This window comes from Tiliqua scincoides, chromosome 2 (genome assembly GCF_035046505.1).
Source record: "Tiliqua scincoides isolate rTilSci1 chromosome 2, rTilSci1.hap2, whole genome shotgun sequence".
In the NCBI taxonomy this organism is placed as follows: domain Eukaryota; kingdom Metazoa; phylum Chordata; class Lepidosauria; order Squamata; family Scincidae; genus Tiliqua; species Tiliqua scincoides.
Window position 1 is genome coordinate 193,316,252 of NC_089822.1, and position 18,054 is coordinate 193,334,305.

The window sequence follows — 18,054 nt, forward strand, 5'->3', positions numbered from 1 at the left end:
AGCTTTACAATGAGTGGTGACATTTTATGGGATTCTGAAGCATTGCTTCTGATTTACACCAAATGAGAAGATGATGAGCTTCCATCTGATTACAAACCAGTTAATAAAACCATAATCAGTACCTTTCAAATGAAACCTGCTATTGTACTTTGATATTTGAAAATTCTAACTTAGCAATTAATGTATTGATTACCCAGGTAATACACTAATCACTGTGAAAAAAATAGTTGTGATCTATATTTAAGAACATAAGAACATCCCCACTGGATCAGGCCATAGCCCATCTAGTCCAGCTTCCTGTATCTCACAGCGGCCACACCAAATGCCCCAGGGAGCACACCTGAAAACAAGAGACCTGCATCCTGGTGCCCTCCTTTGCATCTGACATAGCCCATTTCTAAAATCAGGAGGTTGCACATACACATCATGGCTTGTAACCCGTAATGGATTTTTCCTCCAGAAATTTGTCCAATCCCCTTTTAAAGCCATCTAAGCCAGATGCCATCACCACATCCTGTGGCACGGAGTTCCACAGACCAAGCACATGCTGAGTAAAGAAATACTTTCTTTTGTCTGTCTATTTACACTTAGCAGTAATGAGGTGCCTACTAGCTTATGGCAATCCCTCAACTCAACCCCTGCTAATTGGGTAAGAGGCACTTTTTCAAGTGGTTGCTCCTCTTTTTAGCAGGGGGAGAGTAACTGGCCCACCTCACCCCAGCAGTGTCTTTTCTAGTGGCTGTCTGCTGGTGTTCTTTTTGCATCTTTTTAGATTGTGAGCCCTTTTGGGACAGGGAGCCATTAGTTATTTGATTTTTCTCTGTAAACCGCTTTGTGAACTTTTAGTTGAAAAGTGGTATATAAATACTGTTAATAAAATACTGTTAATTATGGAAATGTATATAGAAATGTGGCCAAAAAACTGAGTTGTAGCTGAGCAGGTAAACAAGCATTGGGCACAATATCCTTTCCCTGTTCCAGTGAGGATTTGCTTCACCTTTTATTTTCTTGCTCCTTGCCTCCTCTGTCCCATCACACAATGCCTTTCCTTGGTCTCCAACTTTATCCAGCCCAGCTTCCCAATTCCTACTTTGGCCTGTACCACTTTTCTTAACCTAATAAAAATCTTGCTAGGTAAGTTTTCAAGTTACCCATTTGCTTGCCTACTTGTTGGTGTTGGGAAGTAGAATCATGCTGCCTGGTATGAAATGATAATTTCAGTATTGGCCAGTGGTGTCAGCATGGTACCAAAGATGGGAGTACCAAGCATATTGTCCTATGACTGGTGCAGTTCTCCAAGGAGTACCTTTTTTCTCAGATAGTAAGACTTGACTGCCTTTAACTGGAGCCACAGGACATTGAAGCTTGAGAACTTATGGATCTTATTCATTCAAAGTACATGCTCTATAACTGAGCTATGATCCCCTCTATGCACAACATGATGTGGCCATTCTGTTGCTCACCAAACATGTTACAGACAGCTTTTGATTATGATAGTGCTTTTTAAACCTATGAACCCTCCTGAAGTGGAGCTAATTTTCTTCTTACTATCCAATAAGTACAATTAAGGGTTCTGTATTTCAAGAATCACAGCCATTGTTGGTCCATCTAAAAACAGCAGCATCTCCTTGCCAAGAGTGAGCAGAGCTAACTTACTCCTTAAGATCAACTCTGGGAGATGTGGCTACTGTTCACCTCATCTAAGTGCTCTGTACCTATGTATAGCTTCTCATATTTAAGTGCAACAGCACACCCTAAATGGTAGATGCTGCCCAGAGTAGTGGAACATATATTCAACAAAAACAACATCTCTGAAACCACCTGCCTGCAAAAACAACTTCATTTATCCAGATGGTCTGGTAGATGTCCAAAATTCTCAGATATAATCAGTTATTTAGATAACTGGAAGTGCTGTTTACACCGAGCAATATTTACATAAATGCTAAATGAGGGATTGGTAAGGAGTATTTTCAAACAGCAGAATTTAGAAAGTCCAGAGTTACACTGCTGTTCTCAATAAACCAACAGGATACCTGGCAGCTAAGTGTTTTCCTTGTTGTGTACCCAATGGTAATCATTGGGAGTGTAACTGTGCATGTCATTCAGCAGAGATTTTAACAAATCTTGTCTGCCCTAGGTGGTCAAATGCTGGTATCAGACTGATGCTCTACAGCAGCCATTTTCAGCCAGTGTGCTGTGGCACACTGGTGTGCCATGAATGGTTCCCAGGTGTACCATGGGAGTTGGGAGGAGGGTCATTTATTAGTAGGACCATTGGGGGATGTCAACTCCCTGCTGGCAGTACAGTCCGCCTTATCAATTGTCAAAAGTCTGATGGTGTGCCTTGACAATTTTAGTGCCTTGTCAATGTGCCACGAGACGAAAAAGGTTTAAAATCACTGCTCTACAGAATCTTTATAGAGCCAAACAAGGTTTCCAGTGGCAATTAAGCCTCACATCCTGCACTGACAAAAGGTGCGCCATACTTAAGCTATGTTTAGACCATTTATTATATGACTCCTTTTAAAACTCCCCAATAAAGGGGATTCTACATGTAAGGTACTTTGATCCACTCCCCCAAACTGCTCCTAAAAACAAAACAAAAAAGCATACTATATTCTGATTTCATTTCTATGCTACATTTTATTGAGAACTGAGGGTCAGGGAAGCCCAAGATAGTCTTAACTTAGAACAAACACCTTTGGTGGACATACACCACCTTGGGCAGGGTAAGGAGAAATTATTCCCCCTATCTCCAGGTAAGCCACTGCAGCCCCTATGGGTCTCCTCAGACTTACGCCACCTCTGGAGGTGAACAGCATAACAGCCAGATCCCAACCCCGCCTGTAACTCCCCCTGTATCCAGGGGTTATCAGGAAGGGGATTTTTGTCTCCTTCTTCTGGGGAAAGCTCCAAGCCCTGCAATGCGGCTTCTCAAGTCTGTGCTGGCTTTTTTCAGCAGATTCTCTGTCAGGCCTTCTGGCCCAACACAGAGTTCAGGATCTGGTGAAGCAGAACTCTGTCCTCCCCTGCCCCACCCTCCCCTGCCCCCCAGACGGTGCACCGCCACCTAGCAGTCACACCCCCTGCGGTGATGCATCCTCCTTCTGCTGGCACTGGGCTCAGCGACTGACTGGCGCGGACCCAGTGCCAATGCTCCCTACTCACTGGGTGTTAAACAAGCTTTATGGTAACCTTAACCTTACCTTTAAAGCAACCTTAAATCAAAATTGAAAGTTAGCACCTAAGGGAGGTACATAGGGCTACTCTGAGCAGGAGCAGAGTCCTACTCGTGAGTAAGAGCAGAGTCCTACTCGTGAGTAAGAGCCCAAGGGTCAGGCATTTAAATCAAAGTTGAAAGTTAGCTGCACCTAAGGTAGCACTTAATCGAAGGAAGGGAGGAGGATAAAGTGGAAAGCAGGTTTTTTCTACTTGTTTAAATTAAACCTATACTTAACCCAGGTTAAACCTAATCTAAGTTAGAACATAACCTAAACAGGTCAGTAAATTGGGACACAGGATCTAGAGAGCAATAAATAATTAAACAAACCCCAATAAAAACTAGCTTGAGGTTACAAAAACAGTCCAGCCTAAGAGAACAGAACTAGGAGGTAAAGGACCTAGGAAGGGCCAATTCCCAACCCATTAAGAGCCCCATTAGGCTAATCCAAGCAGTCCACTCAGGAGCCTGCAGAGTAGGTCACGCCCATCAGCAGCCATTTGCCTTCCTGAGCTTTTGTAAACTCACCTGGGAAGGCCAGCCCCCTTTCAATCAGGAAGGAAGGAGGGGGGAGGAGCCAGCCAGGAGTATAAAGCTAGGCAGGCCATCGCGTGAGGCTCTCTGTAGACGCGTGTGGCCTCTGGGAACCCAGTGCCTCGGGAACTAAGTGCCAGGTAAGGTACAAGAGTTTAGCATCTGGGCGAGTTCAGCAGCAGGGCGAGGAGGCCAGGGCCCCATACGCTGCCCTTCCTCTTCCCTTGAGAAGAGGGCTGCTATCCAGTGTACGGTTTTTAAAAGGACCCCTAAATAAAACAACAACAACAACAAAAAAGCTATGCAGTCAGACAGCCAGCAGCAGGGTGGGGGCTATCCAGTGTTCTGCATCGAGTGCCACATGTATGATTATATGCCTCTGGGGCATAAGTCATGGGTGTGTCCTCGATGCAAGGAGCTCCAGGCTCTCAGGGAACGCGTCCGCTCCCTTGAAGCCTTGGTGGCCGACCTGGAGAAGCGCAGGCAGCCAGAGGAGGACCGTGGGGAGACTTCTGGGGACGATCAGGCTTCGTCCCAACCTCAGGCGTGCAGCTCCTCGGCTGCCCGGGTGGGAAGTCTCGGGACTGGAGGACGTCATCCTGGAGAGGAGGGAAACAATCCCCTAGGGGGGACCCCTTCTCCAGGGGATGGGCCCGTATCCGAGCGCACTCGGGATACTCCTTGGCGGGAGGGGGGTCGGGGGCTTCTTGTAGTGGGGGATTCGATTCTTAGAAACATAGAGAGGGGGGTTTGCGACGGATGTGAGGACCGCATGGTGACTTGCCTGCCTGGTGCGAAGGTTGCGGACATCACTTCTCGTCTAGACAGGCTGGTAGACAGTGCTGGGGGAGAGGTAGCGGCTGTGGTGCATGTCGGCACCAACGATGTGGGCAAGTGTAGCTGGGAGGTCCTGGAGGCCAAATTTAGGCTTTTAGGCAGGAAGCTGAAAGCCAGGACCTCAAAGGTAGCGTTCTCTGAAGTGCTACCTGTTCCACGCGCAGGGCCAGCTAGGCAGGCGGAGATCAGGGATCTCAATGCGTGGATGAGACGGTGGTGTAGGGAGGAGGGGTTTAGATTCGTTAGGCACTGGGGAACGTTTTGGGACAAGCGGGGCCTGTACAAGAGGGACGGGCTCCATTTGAACCAGAATGGAACCAGACTGCTGGCGCATAACATTAAAAAGGTGGCAGAGCAGCTTTTAAACTGATCCCTGGGGGAAGGCCGACAGGAGCCGAGGGGCATCCGGTTCGGGACTCCTCATCCCTATGGGATGAGGATGGGGAGGTTAGAGAACAACAAGACAAAGGCAGGGTAGGAGAAGAAATTGGGAAAGGTAGGGTGATGGGATGTGATAGATGGTTTGGCACAATGAGAGGATGCGGGGACAAAGGAGAGAATAAGCAGCCCATCCTGGTGCATTCCGTGTATAAATGCTTTTATGCGAATGCCCGAAGTCTACAAGCAAAGGTGGGAGAACTGGAATGTCTGGTGACAAGGGAAAATATTGACATAGTGGGCATAACGGAAACCTGGTGGAATGCGGAGAATCAGTGGGATACCGCAATCCCGGGCTATAAACTCTACAGGAGGGACAGGCAGGGGCGTGTTGGAGGTGGGGTGGCCCTTTATGTTAAGGAAGGGATAGAATCCAGCAAAGTAGAGATTGAAGGTGGGTCCGACTCCACCGTAGAATCTCTGTGGGTTAAATTACCAGGCTTGTGCAGCGATGTAATACTGGGGGCGTGCTATCGTCCTCCAGACCAGAAATCTGATGGGGACCTTGAAATGAGGAAACAGATCAGGGAGGTGACAAGGAGGGACAGGGTTGTAATCATGGGGGACTTCAATTATCCTCATATTGACTGGGTCAATTTGTGTTCTGGTCACGATAAGGAAACCGGATTTCTTGACGTGCTAAATGACTGTGGCTTAGATCAGCTAGTCACGGAGCCCACCAGAGGACAGGTGACTCTGGATTTAATTTTGTGCGGTACGCAGGACCTGGTTAGAGATGTAAATGTTACTGAGCCATTGGGGAACAGTGATCATGCTGCGATCTGTTTTGACGTGCACGTTGGGGGAAGAATACCAGGCAAATCTCTAACAAAAATCCTTGACTTCCGACGGGCGGACTTCCCTCAAATGAGGAGGCTGGTTAGAAGGAGGTTGAAAGGGAGGGTAAAAAGAGTCCAGTCTCTCCAGAGTGCATGGAGGCTGCTTAAAACAACAGTAATAGAGGCCCAGCAGAGGTGTATACCGCAAAGAAAGAAGGGTTCCACTAAATCCAGGAGAGTGCCCGCATGGCTAACCAGCCAAGTTAGAGAGGCTGTGAAGGGCAAGGAAGCTTCCTTCCATAAATGGAAGTCTTGCCCTAATGAAGAGAATAAAAAGGAACATAAACTTTGGCAAAAGAAATGTAAGAAGGTGATAGGGGAGGCCAAGCGAGACTATGAGGAACGCATGGCCAGCAACATTAAGGGGAATAATAAAAGCTTCTTCAAATATGTTAGAAGCAGGAAACCCGCCAGAGAAGCGGTTGGCCCTCTGGATGGTGAGGGAGGGAAAGGGGAGATAAAAGGAGACTTAGAGATGGCAGAGAAATTAAATGAGTTCTTTGCATCTGTCTTCACGGCAGAAGACCTCGGGCAGATACCGCTGCCCGAACGGCCCCTCCTAACCGAGGAGTTAAGTCAGATAGAGGTTAAAAGAGAAGATGTTTCAGACCTCATTGATAAATTAAAGATCAATAAGTCACCGGGCCCTGATGGCATCCACCCAAGGGTTATTAAGGAATTGAAGAATGAAGTTGCAGATCTCTTGACTAAGGTATGCAACTTGTCCCTCAAAACGGCCACGGTGCCAGAAGATTGGAGGATAGCAAATGTCACGCCTATTTTTAAAAAGGGAAAGAGGGGGGACCCGGGAAACTATAGGTCGGTCAGCCTAACATCCATACCGGGTAAGATGGTGGAATGCCTCATCAAAGATAGGATCTCAAAACACATAGACGAACAGGCCTTGCTGAGGGAGAGTCAGCATGGCTTCTGTAAGGGTAAGTCTTGCCTCACAAACCTTATAGAATTCTTTGAAAAGGTCAACAGGCATGTGGATGTGGGAGAACCCGTGGACATTATATATCTGGACTTTCAGAAGGCGTTTGACACGGTCCCTCACCAAAGGCTACTGAAAAAACTCCACAGTCAGGGAATTAGAGGACAGGTCCTCTCATGGATTGAGAACTGGTTGGAGGCCAGGAAGCAGAGAGTGGGTGTCAATGGGCAATTTTCATAATGGAGAGAGGTGAAAAGCGGTGTGCCCCAAGGATCTGTCCTGGGACCGGTGCTTTTCAACCTCTTCATAAATGACCTGGAGACAGGGTTGAGCAGTGAAGTGGCTAAGTTTGCAGACGACACCAAACTTTTCCGAGTGGTAAAGACCAGAAGTGATTGTGAGGAGCTCCAGAAGGATCTCTCCAGACTGGCAGAATGGGCAGCAAAATGGCAGATGCGCTTCAGTGTCAGTAAGTGTAAAGTCATGCACATTGGGGCAAAAAATCAAAACTTTAGATATAGGCTGATGGGTTCTGAGCTGTCTGTGACAGATCAGGAGAGAGATCTTGGGGTGGTGGTGGACAGGTCGATGAAAGTGTCGACCCAATGTGCGGTGGCAGAGAAGAAGGCCAATTCTATGCTTGGGATCATTAGGAAGGGTATTGAGAACAAAACGGTTAGTATTATAATGCCGTTGTACAAATCGATGGTAAGGCCACACCTGGAGTATTGTGTCCAGTTCTGGTCGCCGCATCTCAAAAAAGACATAGTGGAAATGGAAAAGGTGCAAAAGAGCGACTAAGATGATTACGGGGCTGGGGCACCTTCCTTATGAGGAAAGGCTACGGCGTTTGGGCCTCTTCAGCCTAGAAAAGAGACGCTTGAGGGGGGACATGATTGAGACATACAAAATTATGCAGGGGATGGACAGAGTGGATAGGGAGATGCTCTTTACACTCTCACATAATACCAGAACCAGGGGACATCCACTAAAATTGAGTGTTGGGCGGGTTAGGACAGACAAAAGAAAATATTTCTTTACTCAGCGTGTGGTCGGTCTGTGGAACTCTTTGCCACAGGATGTGGTGATGGCGTCTAGCCTAGACGCCTTTAAAAGGGGATTGAACAAGTTTCTGGAGGAAAAATCCATTATGGGGTACAAGCCATGATGTGTATGCGCAACCTCCTGATTTTAGGAATGGGTTAAGTCAGAATGCCAGATGTAGGGGAGAGCACCAGGATGAGGTCTCTTGTTATCTGGTGTGCTCCCTGGGGCATTTGGTGGGCCACTGTGAGATACAGGAAGCTGGACTAGATGGGCCTATGGCCTGATCCAGTGGGGCTGTTCTTATGTTCTTATGTATGTTTATGGCACTCAGTCCTGGCACTAGGGCTCAATGCCGGTGCTGTCGTAGTTTAGGATTGGGCCCTTAATCTGTTGCAGCAGAAGCAAGAAAGAGTATTATAGCACTATAGAACAAAACCTAACACTTGTACAGCCAAGTCTCAGACATAAATCCCATTGAACTCAGTGGTTCTTACTCCCAGGTGGGCACACATAGGTTTATAAATTGAACATAGGATGTCAGGCTTATTGAAGCATAAGCTTTTGTAGACTAGAGTCTACTCCAGGGGTGTCAAACATAAGGCCTATGAGCTGGATGCAGCCCCCAGAAGCAATTTATCTGGCCCTGTTATAATTAGGTTCTCCCAGCTTTATAATTGGGTTCTCATATCTTGAAAATAAGAACAAGCTTGGCACATTTCCTCTTCTGTCATTTGCAGTTAATGAGCTTCTATGTGAGAACAAAGTACTTCTGGCCACCATCTGCTTAACAATGTCACTTTCTGCTTAGTGATGTCACTTGTGGCCCTCAGCAGGCACCAAGAATGCTAACTCCGGACACCTGAATGAAATGAGTCTGACATCCCTGGTCTACTCTATCAGCCATGTACCTGTACGTGCTATAATAAATGTGTTACAGACCAATCCTAGGTATGTTTGCTCAAAAGTAAGTCCCATTATAGTCAATAGGGCTTGCTCCCAGGTAAGTGTGGATTGGATTGCAGTCATAGGGCCCAATTCTATCCAATTTTCCAGTGCTGGTGTAGCTGTGCCAATGGGACATGCATTGTATCTTGTGGTGTGGCAGCAGTCACAGAGGCCTTCTTAAGGTATGGGAACATTTGTTCCCTTACCTTGGGGCTGCACTGAGGCTGCACCAGTGTTGGAAAAATGGATAGGATTGGCCCCTTTTAAAGTGCCACAAGTACCTGTTTTCTTTTTAGTCAAACAAAACAGATGTTGCAACCTCCTTATGCAGGCCCTTAAATCAGCAATTTTCAACCTTTTTCATCTCAGGGCACACTGACAAGGCACTAAAATTGTCAGGGCACATCATCAGGTTTTTGACAATTGTCAAGGCACACCATGCTGCCAGTGGGGGGCTTACATCCCCCATTGTCCTACTAATACTTGACCTTCCCCCCCAAATTCCTCTGACACACCTGTGGGCCACTCACGGCACACCAATGTGCCACATCACAGTGGTTGGCTGCCTTAAATGATTGCCTTTCCTTCTCCCAGATGGGTGGCCGTGTTAGTATGTTGCAAAAAACCAACAGTGAATAATTTCTTTTTTTAAGTGCTCAGATACACAGCAGCGGAATAACAGCCCCATCCTATGCCTGCCTGCTCAGAAGTAAGTCCCATTAGAGTCAATGGGCCTTACTCCCAGGTAAGTGGAGAAAGAACTGGGCTGTAAGAGCCCCATCTTATGCCTGTCACTTCTGACTTACTTCTAAGTCCCATTATAGTTAATGGATCTTACTCCCAGGTAAGTGTGAATGTGGGAGTAAACCCCACATTGACTAGAATGGGACTTACTTCTGAGTAGATATACATAGGATAGGGTTTTAAGGCTGCAATCCTATCCACACTTTCTTGGGAGTAAGCTCCATCGACTATAATGGGACTTACTTCTGAGCAGGCAGGCACAGGTTGGGGCTCTAAAGCCTGCAGCAGCTGACCGCACAGAACGCAGAGCACGGAAGAGGCTGCGGCTAAGACTACGCTTCCCAGAAGCCCCTCGGGCTGCGTAAGGGAAACAGGAAGTGAAGCGCGTGCATGGTCGGGGTAGAGGGGCAGGGGCTGAGCGGCCACCCGTGGCAGCCGCGGGGCCTGCTCTGAGCGTGGCGCGCGCGGGAGGAGCATGGCAGCGGCAGGCGGCGAGCAGAGGGACCTGCTGGCCCTCATCCATCAGCACCTGGTGCAGGTCGGCTACAGCAAAGCAGCGCGAGAGCTGCTCCTGCAGAGCGGCCAGGTAACCGCAGCGCCTCCCACGTGGGGACCTGGCCGCGTGGGAGAGGAGCTTGCTGCCCTGGGTGGCTGAAACACTGCAGTTGTCCTTCCAGGGGATCCTGCAATTGTGTAACGTGGGGGGGATCCTGTCACTTCGTATGCATACAGCACCATCACTATGCATTACAAAGACATAGGTCCCTGCCCCGAGGAGGCTGCAAACTAGTGCTAGTGATGCTATTAGTGTGTGTAGGGGGAAATATTTATTTATTTTCCACATTTTTATACTGCCCTTTCTCCAAGGAGCTCAGGGTGGTGTACACAGCTGCTCCCCTCTTTTGTCCTCACAACAACCCTGCGAGGTAGGTGAGGCGAGGCTGAGAGAAAGTGTCTGGCTTCAGGTCACCCAGGAAGCTTCATGGCTGAGGGGGGATTTGAACCTGGGTCTTGCAGGTCTAAGTCCATCTCCCAGACCACCACACCACCCTGGCTCTCAATAAGTAATATTGGTACTTATATTTCACATTGATACTTGCAGTATGGGTACTAGCATATTGTGTTAGGCTTGCTGTCAGTAGTCCTATGGAACTGCCATACTCTGAAAGGAAGGAGGTGTACCGTGTGCCTGGATGTGATTGCCTTCTGGAATAAGAAGCAGCTTCCTTTTTTAGAAAGTGAGGGGGGGAGTAAAGTGGACATCAGAGAATCCTTGGCTTGCTCTAATCTTGCCTTCTTCTAATCTTGTCTTCCTCTCCCCACTCTTTTTGGATCTTCCTGTAGAATTCTTCCTCAGATACATTGAACTGATGCATCTGACATGAGCGGTTAGTGCAGATCTCTGTGCTGACTTGCAGAAGTTTGGGAAGCATCAGTATGGATGTTGGTACTGAACATAACATGAGAACAGCCTGGCTGGATCAGGCCAAAGACTTACCTAGTCCAGCATCCTGTTGCCCACAGCACTCTCACATTTATTTATGCACATTACTTGATACTTTGTAGCTGAATGAGTGCAAACTCCCAGATAAACAATGTATACTGTGTTTGAGGTGACTTGAAATATTCTGAAAACTCATCTCTGGTATTTAATGTCTGAGGCTATTTTAGAAGTATGGTTCACTAAGTGACGCAACTCCCTCTGTGTTCTTGCCTTTAAGAGGCTGAGAGCAAGGAAGTATTAAACTAGGTTTGGCCTGTTTACAGTACTGAAGCCAGCTTGTCCCAAAAGATGTGCATTTTAATGAACCAATGAATGCATTCCAATGCTAAATATTGAAAGTATTAAAAATATAAGCGGCAGAGGAAGTAAGGGCTTAGTGTGGTTTCTATGTATACACAAAGATGTTTGTACTTCATATTTACACTCCATCACACACTTGAGCTAGTCACTTGTTCTCCTTGGGCCCCTATTGACACATCCTAAAAATGTGTACAATTAGAGTGGTTTAGACCACAACCCTGAAGCCATTTACTTTGTAAGGAGTAATTGGTTTGCATCTGGTCTTGAAAAATATGGATTCAGAACACACCACATTCCAGTGTGTCTGCTAATGCTAAAGGTCTATTCCACCTGAATTTTAAATAACTTATATAGCTATAATTATAGCTATAATTATCTTGTGATATGATCTAGCAACACACATTTTTTTGTGTCTCCATATTTTTTACCATAGCCATTTTAGAGAGGGGTGTGTGTGTGTGTGTGTGTGTGTGTGTGTATGAATAAAAATGTGCTTAGTGCAAGTAGATTCCATACTTTATTTGAGTGATGAACTAGTGTTTATCCATTAGTAACATCCATTAGTAATGTAAAGATGTATCTGCGTTTTGCTCCAAGAGTTCTGTAACTTCTCATCTTCAGTGTGTTCTAATATAAGGGAGGGCACCAGGATGAGGTCTCTTGTTATCTGGTGTGCTCCCTGGGGCATTTGGTGGGCCGCTGTGAGATACAGGAAGCTGGACTAGATGGGCCTATGGCCTGATCCAGTGGGGCTGTTCTTATGTTCTTATAAGCCTAAGGCCTTGCTTCTTGAATAGGAATAAACCTTTCCCCCCCCCCAACATGTAATGGGAGTGCACATCTTCAGCACTAATACTAGTGAGACTTGGTGTACAGCAGTTGGGTAGTTGCATTCATTTGTAAGAAGCACACAAATGTGTTTGTGGATAGAACAAGAATTTTAACAGTCGAGTACCGTCTACAAGTATGTTCTAGTGTTCTGAGAGAACACATGTCATTTTGGTGGCAGGCTTCTAGACTATCAGTCCAATCCTATGCATGTCTACTCATAAGTAAGTCCCATTAGAGTCAAAGGGGCTTTCCAGGAAAGGTTTGAATTGGGTAGGTTCGGGCTGTAAGTTAAAAATAAGATTGGGGCCACTGACTTTTTACAAGAGGGATGCAACCTGTTTAGAAGTCTGCCCATGGCATCTGCAGGAGTTTCATTCCAGATAGTGAAATCCACTTTTTAAAAGCATCCCTTTGTGTTCTTTTTGTTAGCTACTTTTTGGGTAAATGTTGCCATAAGATGGCTCAGGTCTAACTTATTTCAACTTTCTTCAAGTCACTATAGCTGTATCTAAATATGGTCGGAGCCCTGTTTTCTCCTATTTTTAAACTCCAGCCCATTGGCTCTCTGCATGGAAATAAATTACATGCTTACCTGTACAAGCAAACTGTTTAGTCTGAAACATAGTTGCATGGAATTAAGTTCTACTGAATTCAATGAGACTTTGAGCAAGCCTATAGTTTAGGAACATGGTTTGTGTTTTTTTCCTCTGAATGTCAGGAAGAGTTCAGTCTCTATGGTTATCTCCGCTTTTGGAAGCATGAAGAAGTCTTTCGCTCTGTAGTAAGTTTATGATACTTTACTCCAGAGCTACACACCAAAGAGAGACTTTTTTTTGTTCCTAGTATGGATTAAAGCAAGAATTGTTTTTTTTGTCTTATGCAGAAGAACTTCCCACCATCCCCAGTTCTTCTCAGGGATATCTTCACTCAGTGGAAAAAGTAAGTGTTTGTGAATGTGTGTGTGTTTTAAACAGAATAATCATTAGATGGAGTTGAGTCTTTTTCTTCTTCTTCGTTTTACCCTGAAGTAAAGGTTTTTATTACTTTTATTTGTGTACTGTAGTTTTCCATATGGAAAAATTATCACAGAACCAGCACAGTAATCTAGCCTCGTGTTTCTCAAGGTTTGTCCCCCCCCCCGTACCATTTTGCATGGTCCACCTGTTGGAAGTAACTGGCGATGATGTCATCACCAGTTGCTTTTCGGTTGGGAGGCCAGATGCGGCACTACAAACACCAATAAGAGGCTAAGGGCAGACAGGAGGGCTTTTCTGAGCATGCCTAAAGCTTGTACGGGAGCTTTGTCTGCCAAGCTGAGCCTTCTACCACTGTTTGTCACATTGCATTGCTGGTCTCGCTGCCAGGCAGTGGGTGTCTGAGGATCCTACGAGTACCACCAGATACTGCCTCAAGTACCACCAGTGGTACCTGTGTTGAGAAACACTGATCTAGCTTAAATAAAGTGTTCTTGAGGAATGGCCCAGTTCCAACCTGTAATGGAGAAATTGCACCCAGGCAAGTTTTAGAATATTTCCTAATGTCTTCTATCAATAGCTTATTTTGAAAATCTCTTAAGATCACCACTATCAGATCATGGGGGACAGGTCCATGCATCCTTTTGAAAACTAGTGCTGCTATTTTCTTTATGAAGATAATGTGTGTTAACATGTCTGAAGATATTGGGGCCAAGAGTACACTGTTTGCTAGTGTAGTGCAACGATTTTCAGCCAATTGCTGCTGGCCGCAGCCAGGGAATCTCTTGGCTCTTCTGCTGCCAGGTGGGAAACTCTGTAGTTTGCTACTTTCAGTGAGTGCAGTCTGTCATTGTTTGGAAGAGCATGGAGCATCTGTGCACTCAGTACACCACAGGCATGACAAATGTTACTTAGGAGAAAGAGAAAGAGCTCTTTAGCCAGCTCACCTGTAGATTTGTTGTGCTGTTTGGAATAGGACTGCATACTTGGTGGGCCTTTGAAAGTTGACTACATGAGCCTCCACAGTACCTTGTAGTGTTTAAAAAAAAATCTTTGACTTTTGAGTTTTTGTCCAAAAAATCCCATTGCTTTCAAAGATTCAGGAATCATAGGTGCTACTAGCAAGTCTTAGTGATCTGCATATTTCCAGGGGTGAGCTCTTCATCTTATGACATCCCTGTCCTCCACAAAGACTTAGTTTTGCACTAACAAAGCCCTTCAGCGTCCTTAGTATAAAAGTTTAGCCATTGTGTTTTAGGTACTTGGCATAAGGGCATTTTTTGCCTGTCACTAGGATCCTGCTGCCTCAAACTTCTGTTTCTCTACTCGGAGGAAAACTTTGAGAGAGATGATTAGATGAATACCGGCTTTGGCTACCACACTGGCTCTCGCTGTTCTGACCCTTGTCCTCCTTTTGACTTTTTTGTGTCCCCTGTTGTTGTGTCTGGGAATGTTATGTAGTCTGAGGGCAAAGCCCTGTTTTCATCTGTAAAGCACAATGCTCAAATAAGCATACTGTATTCTGTTATGACTCTTGTGGTGTTTGACCTTGAATGTATGTAGCCTTTGCTTTCTACCTACTGCTTCAGTCTTACTCTCTTGTCCGTCAAGCTAAGTGAGTAGACAACAGAGGAATCTTTGTATGCTTACAACTACTTAATTGAGTGCTTAATCTTAATGCAATATGAAACTTTTCCAAAACCAAAGCTGCTCTTTTCTGGGATTCTGTCATCATGTTGATTAGTCTAATAACTTGTCTATCTGCATGGTTTTTCAGATGGGATGTGGGCCTTTCCTACAGGAAATTGCTAGGATAGGCTAGACTTTGCAAGCCTGACCATTGTGTAAACTTTTCTCATGTTTTTTCTGCTCTTCCAGCCCCTCCCTGTAGTTGACAAAGAGCCTAATCCTGTCCTCCTTCCCCCTCCCTAGCTGAAAAGGAGTGCGTTTTAGCAGGTGGGAGTTGTGGATCAGGAGGCTTCAAAGAGGAAAGGAGACTTAAATTCCCTTACCCATCTGTAAGCTTCTTGCTCTGCAATGTGTCTCCTCAGACCTCTACCAGCTCTACAGCTGGTGCAAGTCTAATGAGAGAAAGGGAGTGGGGAGGCTGCTGATAGAGGGGGTTAAATTGGGTGTGCACTGTTGCTGCCAGATCCAACCCGTCCTAGAGCCTCCCCCTGTTCCTGCCCCTTCCCTGCCCCTCTACCACTGCCTTACCTGCTCTGGCAGCTGTGGTAGGGCCTGGGGATGGATAGGGAGCACTGCCACCTCCTGTGGCAGTGCTGCCAAAGAAGTGCTCTGCCTACTTTCATCATCCATTTTGAGATGGCAGAACTCTATTCTGCTGTCACAAAGTGCTCCTGCATAGGAATGGGCTGGCCTTCAAAAGCATCCATTTGATAACAACCCTTTTATGTAAGGGAGGCCAAACACTCTCCCCCCCCCACTTTTTTTTTACTGTGATCTTTCTGCCTCTGTATATGGATGAGTCTGAGTCACTCAGACTAAAGCTTTTAATCTTTCTCTTGAATACGTAAAGGCTTGAAAGTGTGTTAATAGCCTGATAGCAAATCAGTCATGACAAACTTGGATAACCTTTGTTTTAAATTAGCTGTGCAGATAGGATGAAGTCTATTACTAGGATGACTTAAATTTTGCATCTTAATTTCACGGTCTTGGGGTATGATCACTTTATTCTCATCTCACTAAGAAGTTAATTTTGTTGTCAATTAGCTATTGTGTCTTGAGTGGGAGGCTGCCTAAATGAAAACAGGAGTCCCAATTTTTCTATAAGATTAACCGGAATTGCCAACCTAATTTTCATTTGACCTGGCGAGGAAAGTGTCTTGAAGGGCCCTGTGTGCCACAGCAGCCCAGGAGGAATGAGGCTCAATGCATTGTTGGATAACTCTGCCTTCTCCAGTTTGCTGCCCTTTATAACTCCTTTTCAACATGCTTGTAAAAACTGTCCCACAGAACATCTTTGCAATCCCAGAAGCAAATCGCAGATGATCTCCTCAAGAGAGACGCTCTAGCAAAGTTCAGAGTTCCTGACCCCAAGAGCAGCTCGGAGAGTGAGGAGGAGGAAGTGGCAAAACCCACTGCAAGTAAGAGCCAGGGCTGGGGGCATTCTGGTGATGAGCTTTGAAAGGAAGGGTGCAACTCAGCAAATGGCCCAACCCTGCTCACAAATGGTTGCAATAGCAGGAGTGCGATATGTTGCTACTGAAATGCCTAAATCTTGTCCCTGGTGGTGGTTTTCACAGATAAATATTTTGGCAAGCACCAGGGTGGCATGCATGCAAGCATAACCTGCATAACTCAACCTTTGGCTGAGGGCTCCATGTGTGTGGAGTACATGAATGAGTGCGTGTGTAGCAGGAGGTGCCACCATGGCAGCAGGCCCACCTCTCTCTGTATTCATGTTTGGTCATTGCCCAAAAGTCTGCAGAGGGTGTGCATCTTTGAGGGAAGGAAAGTTTCAAACATCTTGGTGTCTTCAGATAAACTGCAGTTCTGCAAATGTCTTTGTACTATATATCCTCTCACCTGTTCTGCAGGCAACCTGTCTGTGAATAACCGCTCCACTGCCAAGGCAGAGAGTAGCAGTGAGGATGAGGATTCATCTTCTGAAGAGGAAGCAGTTGCTGAAAAGACAGTAAGCAGTCATTTTGCATTGTGCTGAAAGGGTGTGTGTAACGAGCTGCTTGTGAGAATGAAGTGTGTTCCCTATTGTTGTTTTTTCCATACAGTCTAGTTTTGATAGAAGTTGTTTTGGTTTCTTTCTTAGATGAATGAAGGGCTGATCTTAATAGTTTCTGTACTTTCTGGAAAAACTATATAAGTTCAGAGAGTTTAAAAGTTTGACTTCGAAGTATAAAATTCAAAGGCATATGGAAGAATCTTAATAGTTTGGGATAACCACGAAGAATATCTGCACGCATCCAGGCCTTCTCCGTTACTCCTTGGGTTTCTGAACTTGATTACTTACTTGAGTCCAAAGGCCCCTGCATATCTTTTCCTCCAGTATCTCAAACTATATATAAGCTGAAGTTGGTTCAGAGGAGGGCAGCTAAGATGGTAAGAAGTCTTAAAACCAAGGGCTGTGAGGAGCAATTAAAAGAGCTTTGCAGAAAGAGAGGACTTGCTCTCTGTAGCTCGTGCAGGCATTACTGGAACCAGTGGGTTGAAACTACAGAGAAGTACGAGTAGATTTAGGCTAGACATGAGGAAGAATTTATTGATGGCAAGAACTGTAAAGCTCACAGTCTGCCTTGTGCAATTGCGGGCTCTGTCTCGTGGGAGATCTTCAAGGAGAGTCCAGATGGCCACCTGTCAGGATACTATAGTCATCTGCACTAAGTGTGGGGTTGAACTAGATTATTTCCAAGGCCCTTTCCAACTCTCCTACGTAGTCTTCAGCATCACATCAGGTGCTTGCTGCCAAGCGACTCAGGCAGCAAGTGTCCCATGTCTCCTGTGCACATTCTCTGTACCACCCCATGAAGCCATGCCCTCCCGGTTTGGGGAACTCTGGTCTAGAGGGGGCCCACCATTATTAGTTTTCCTAAGGCTCTTAATATGTCTCAAGGATGCCTACAATAATATATTGCTTTTCTCTCTTCCATCATGCATGAGTAGCTACGAATAATGCCCTGTTCACTTCCATGACCTAGGGCCCATTCCTATCCAATTTTCCAGTGCTTGTGCAGCCATGCCAATGGTGCATGTGCTGCATTCTGTGATGGATAGGCAGTCTTGGAGGCCTCCTCAAGGTATGGGAACATTTTTTCCCTTACCTTAGGGTTGCATTGTGGCTGCACCAATGCTGGAAAGTTGGATAGAATTGGGTCTTTAGTCCAGTGCCAGTGGAAACCAGCCATGTTCACAGATAATGGCTTAGG

At 45.9% G+C, this 18,054-nt stretch overlaps 1 protein-coding gene across 2 annotated transcripts in view; it reads left to right on the forward strand.

The window, feature by feature from the left end:
• Nucleotides 1–9,940: 9,940 nt before the first annotated feature.
• The window catches only part of TCOF1 (treacle ribosome biogenesis factor 1), a 49,769-nt gene continuing 41,655 nt past the window's right edge, over nucleotides 9,941–18,054 (forward strand). For both annotated transcript variants that reach the window (XM_066613328.1, XM_066613329.1), the window contains exons 1-4: nucleotides 9,941–10,127; nucleotides 13,060–13,115; nucleotides 16,127–16,257; nucleotides 16,711–16,808. In XM_066613328.1, coding sequence (XP_066469425.1) covers nucleotides 10,017–10,127; nucleotides 13,060–13,115; nucleotides 16,127–16,257; nucleotides 16,711–16,808 — 396 coding nt within the window. In that variant the 5' untranslated portion in view covers nucleotides 9,941–10,016. The remainder of the gene's footprint in view (nucleotides 10,128–13,059; nucleotides 13,116–16,126; nucleotides 16,258–16,710; nucleotides 16,809–18,054) is intronic.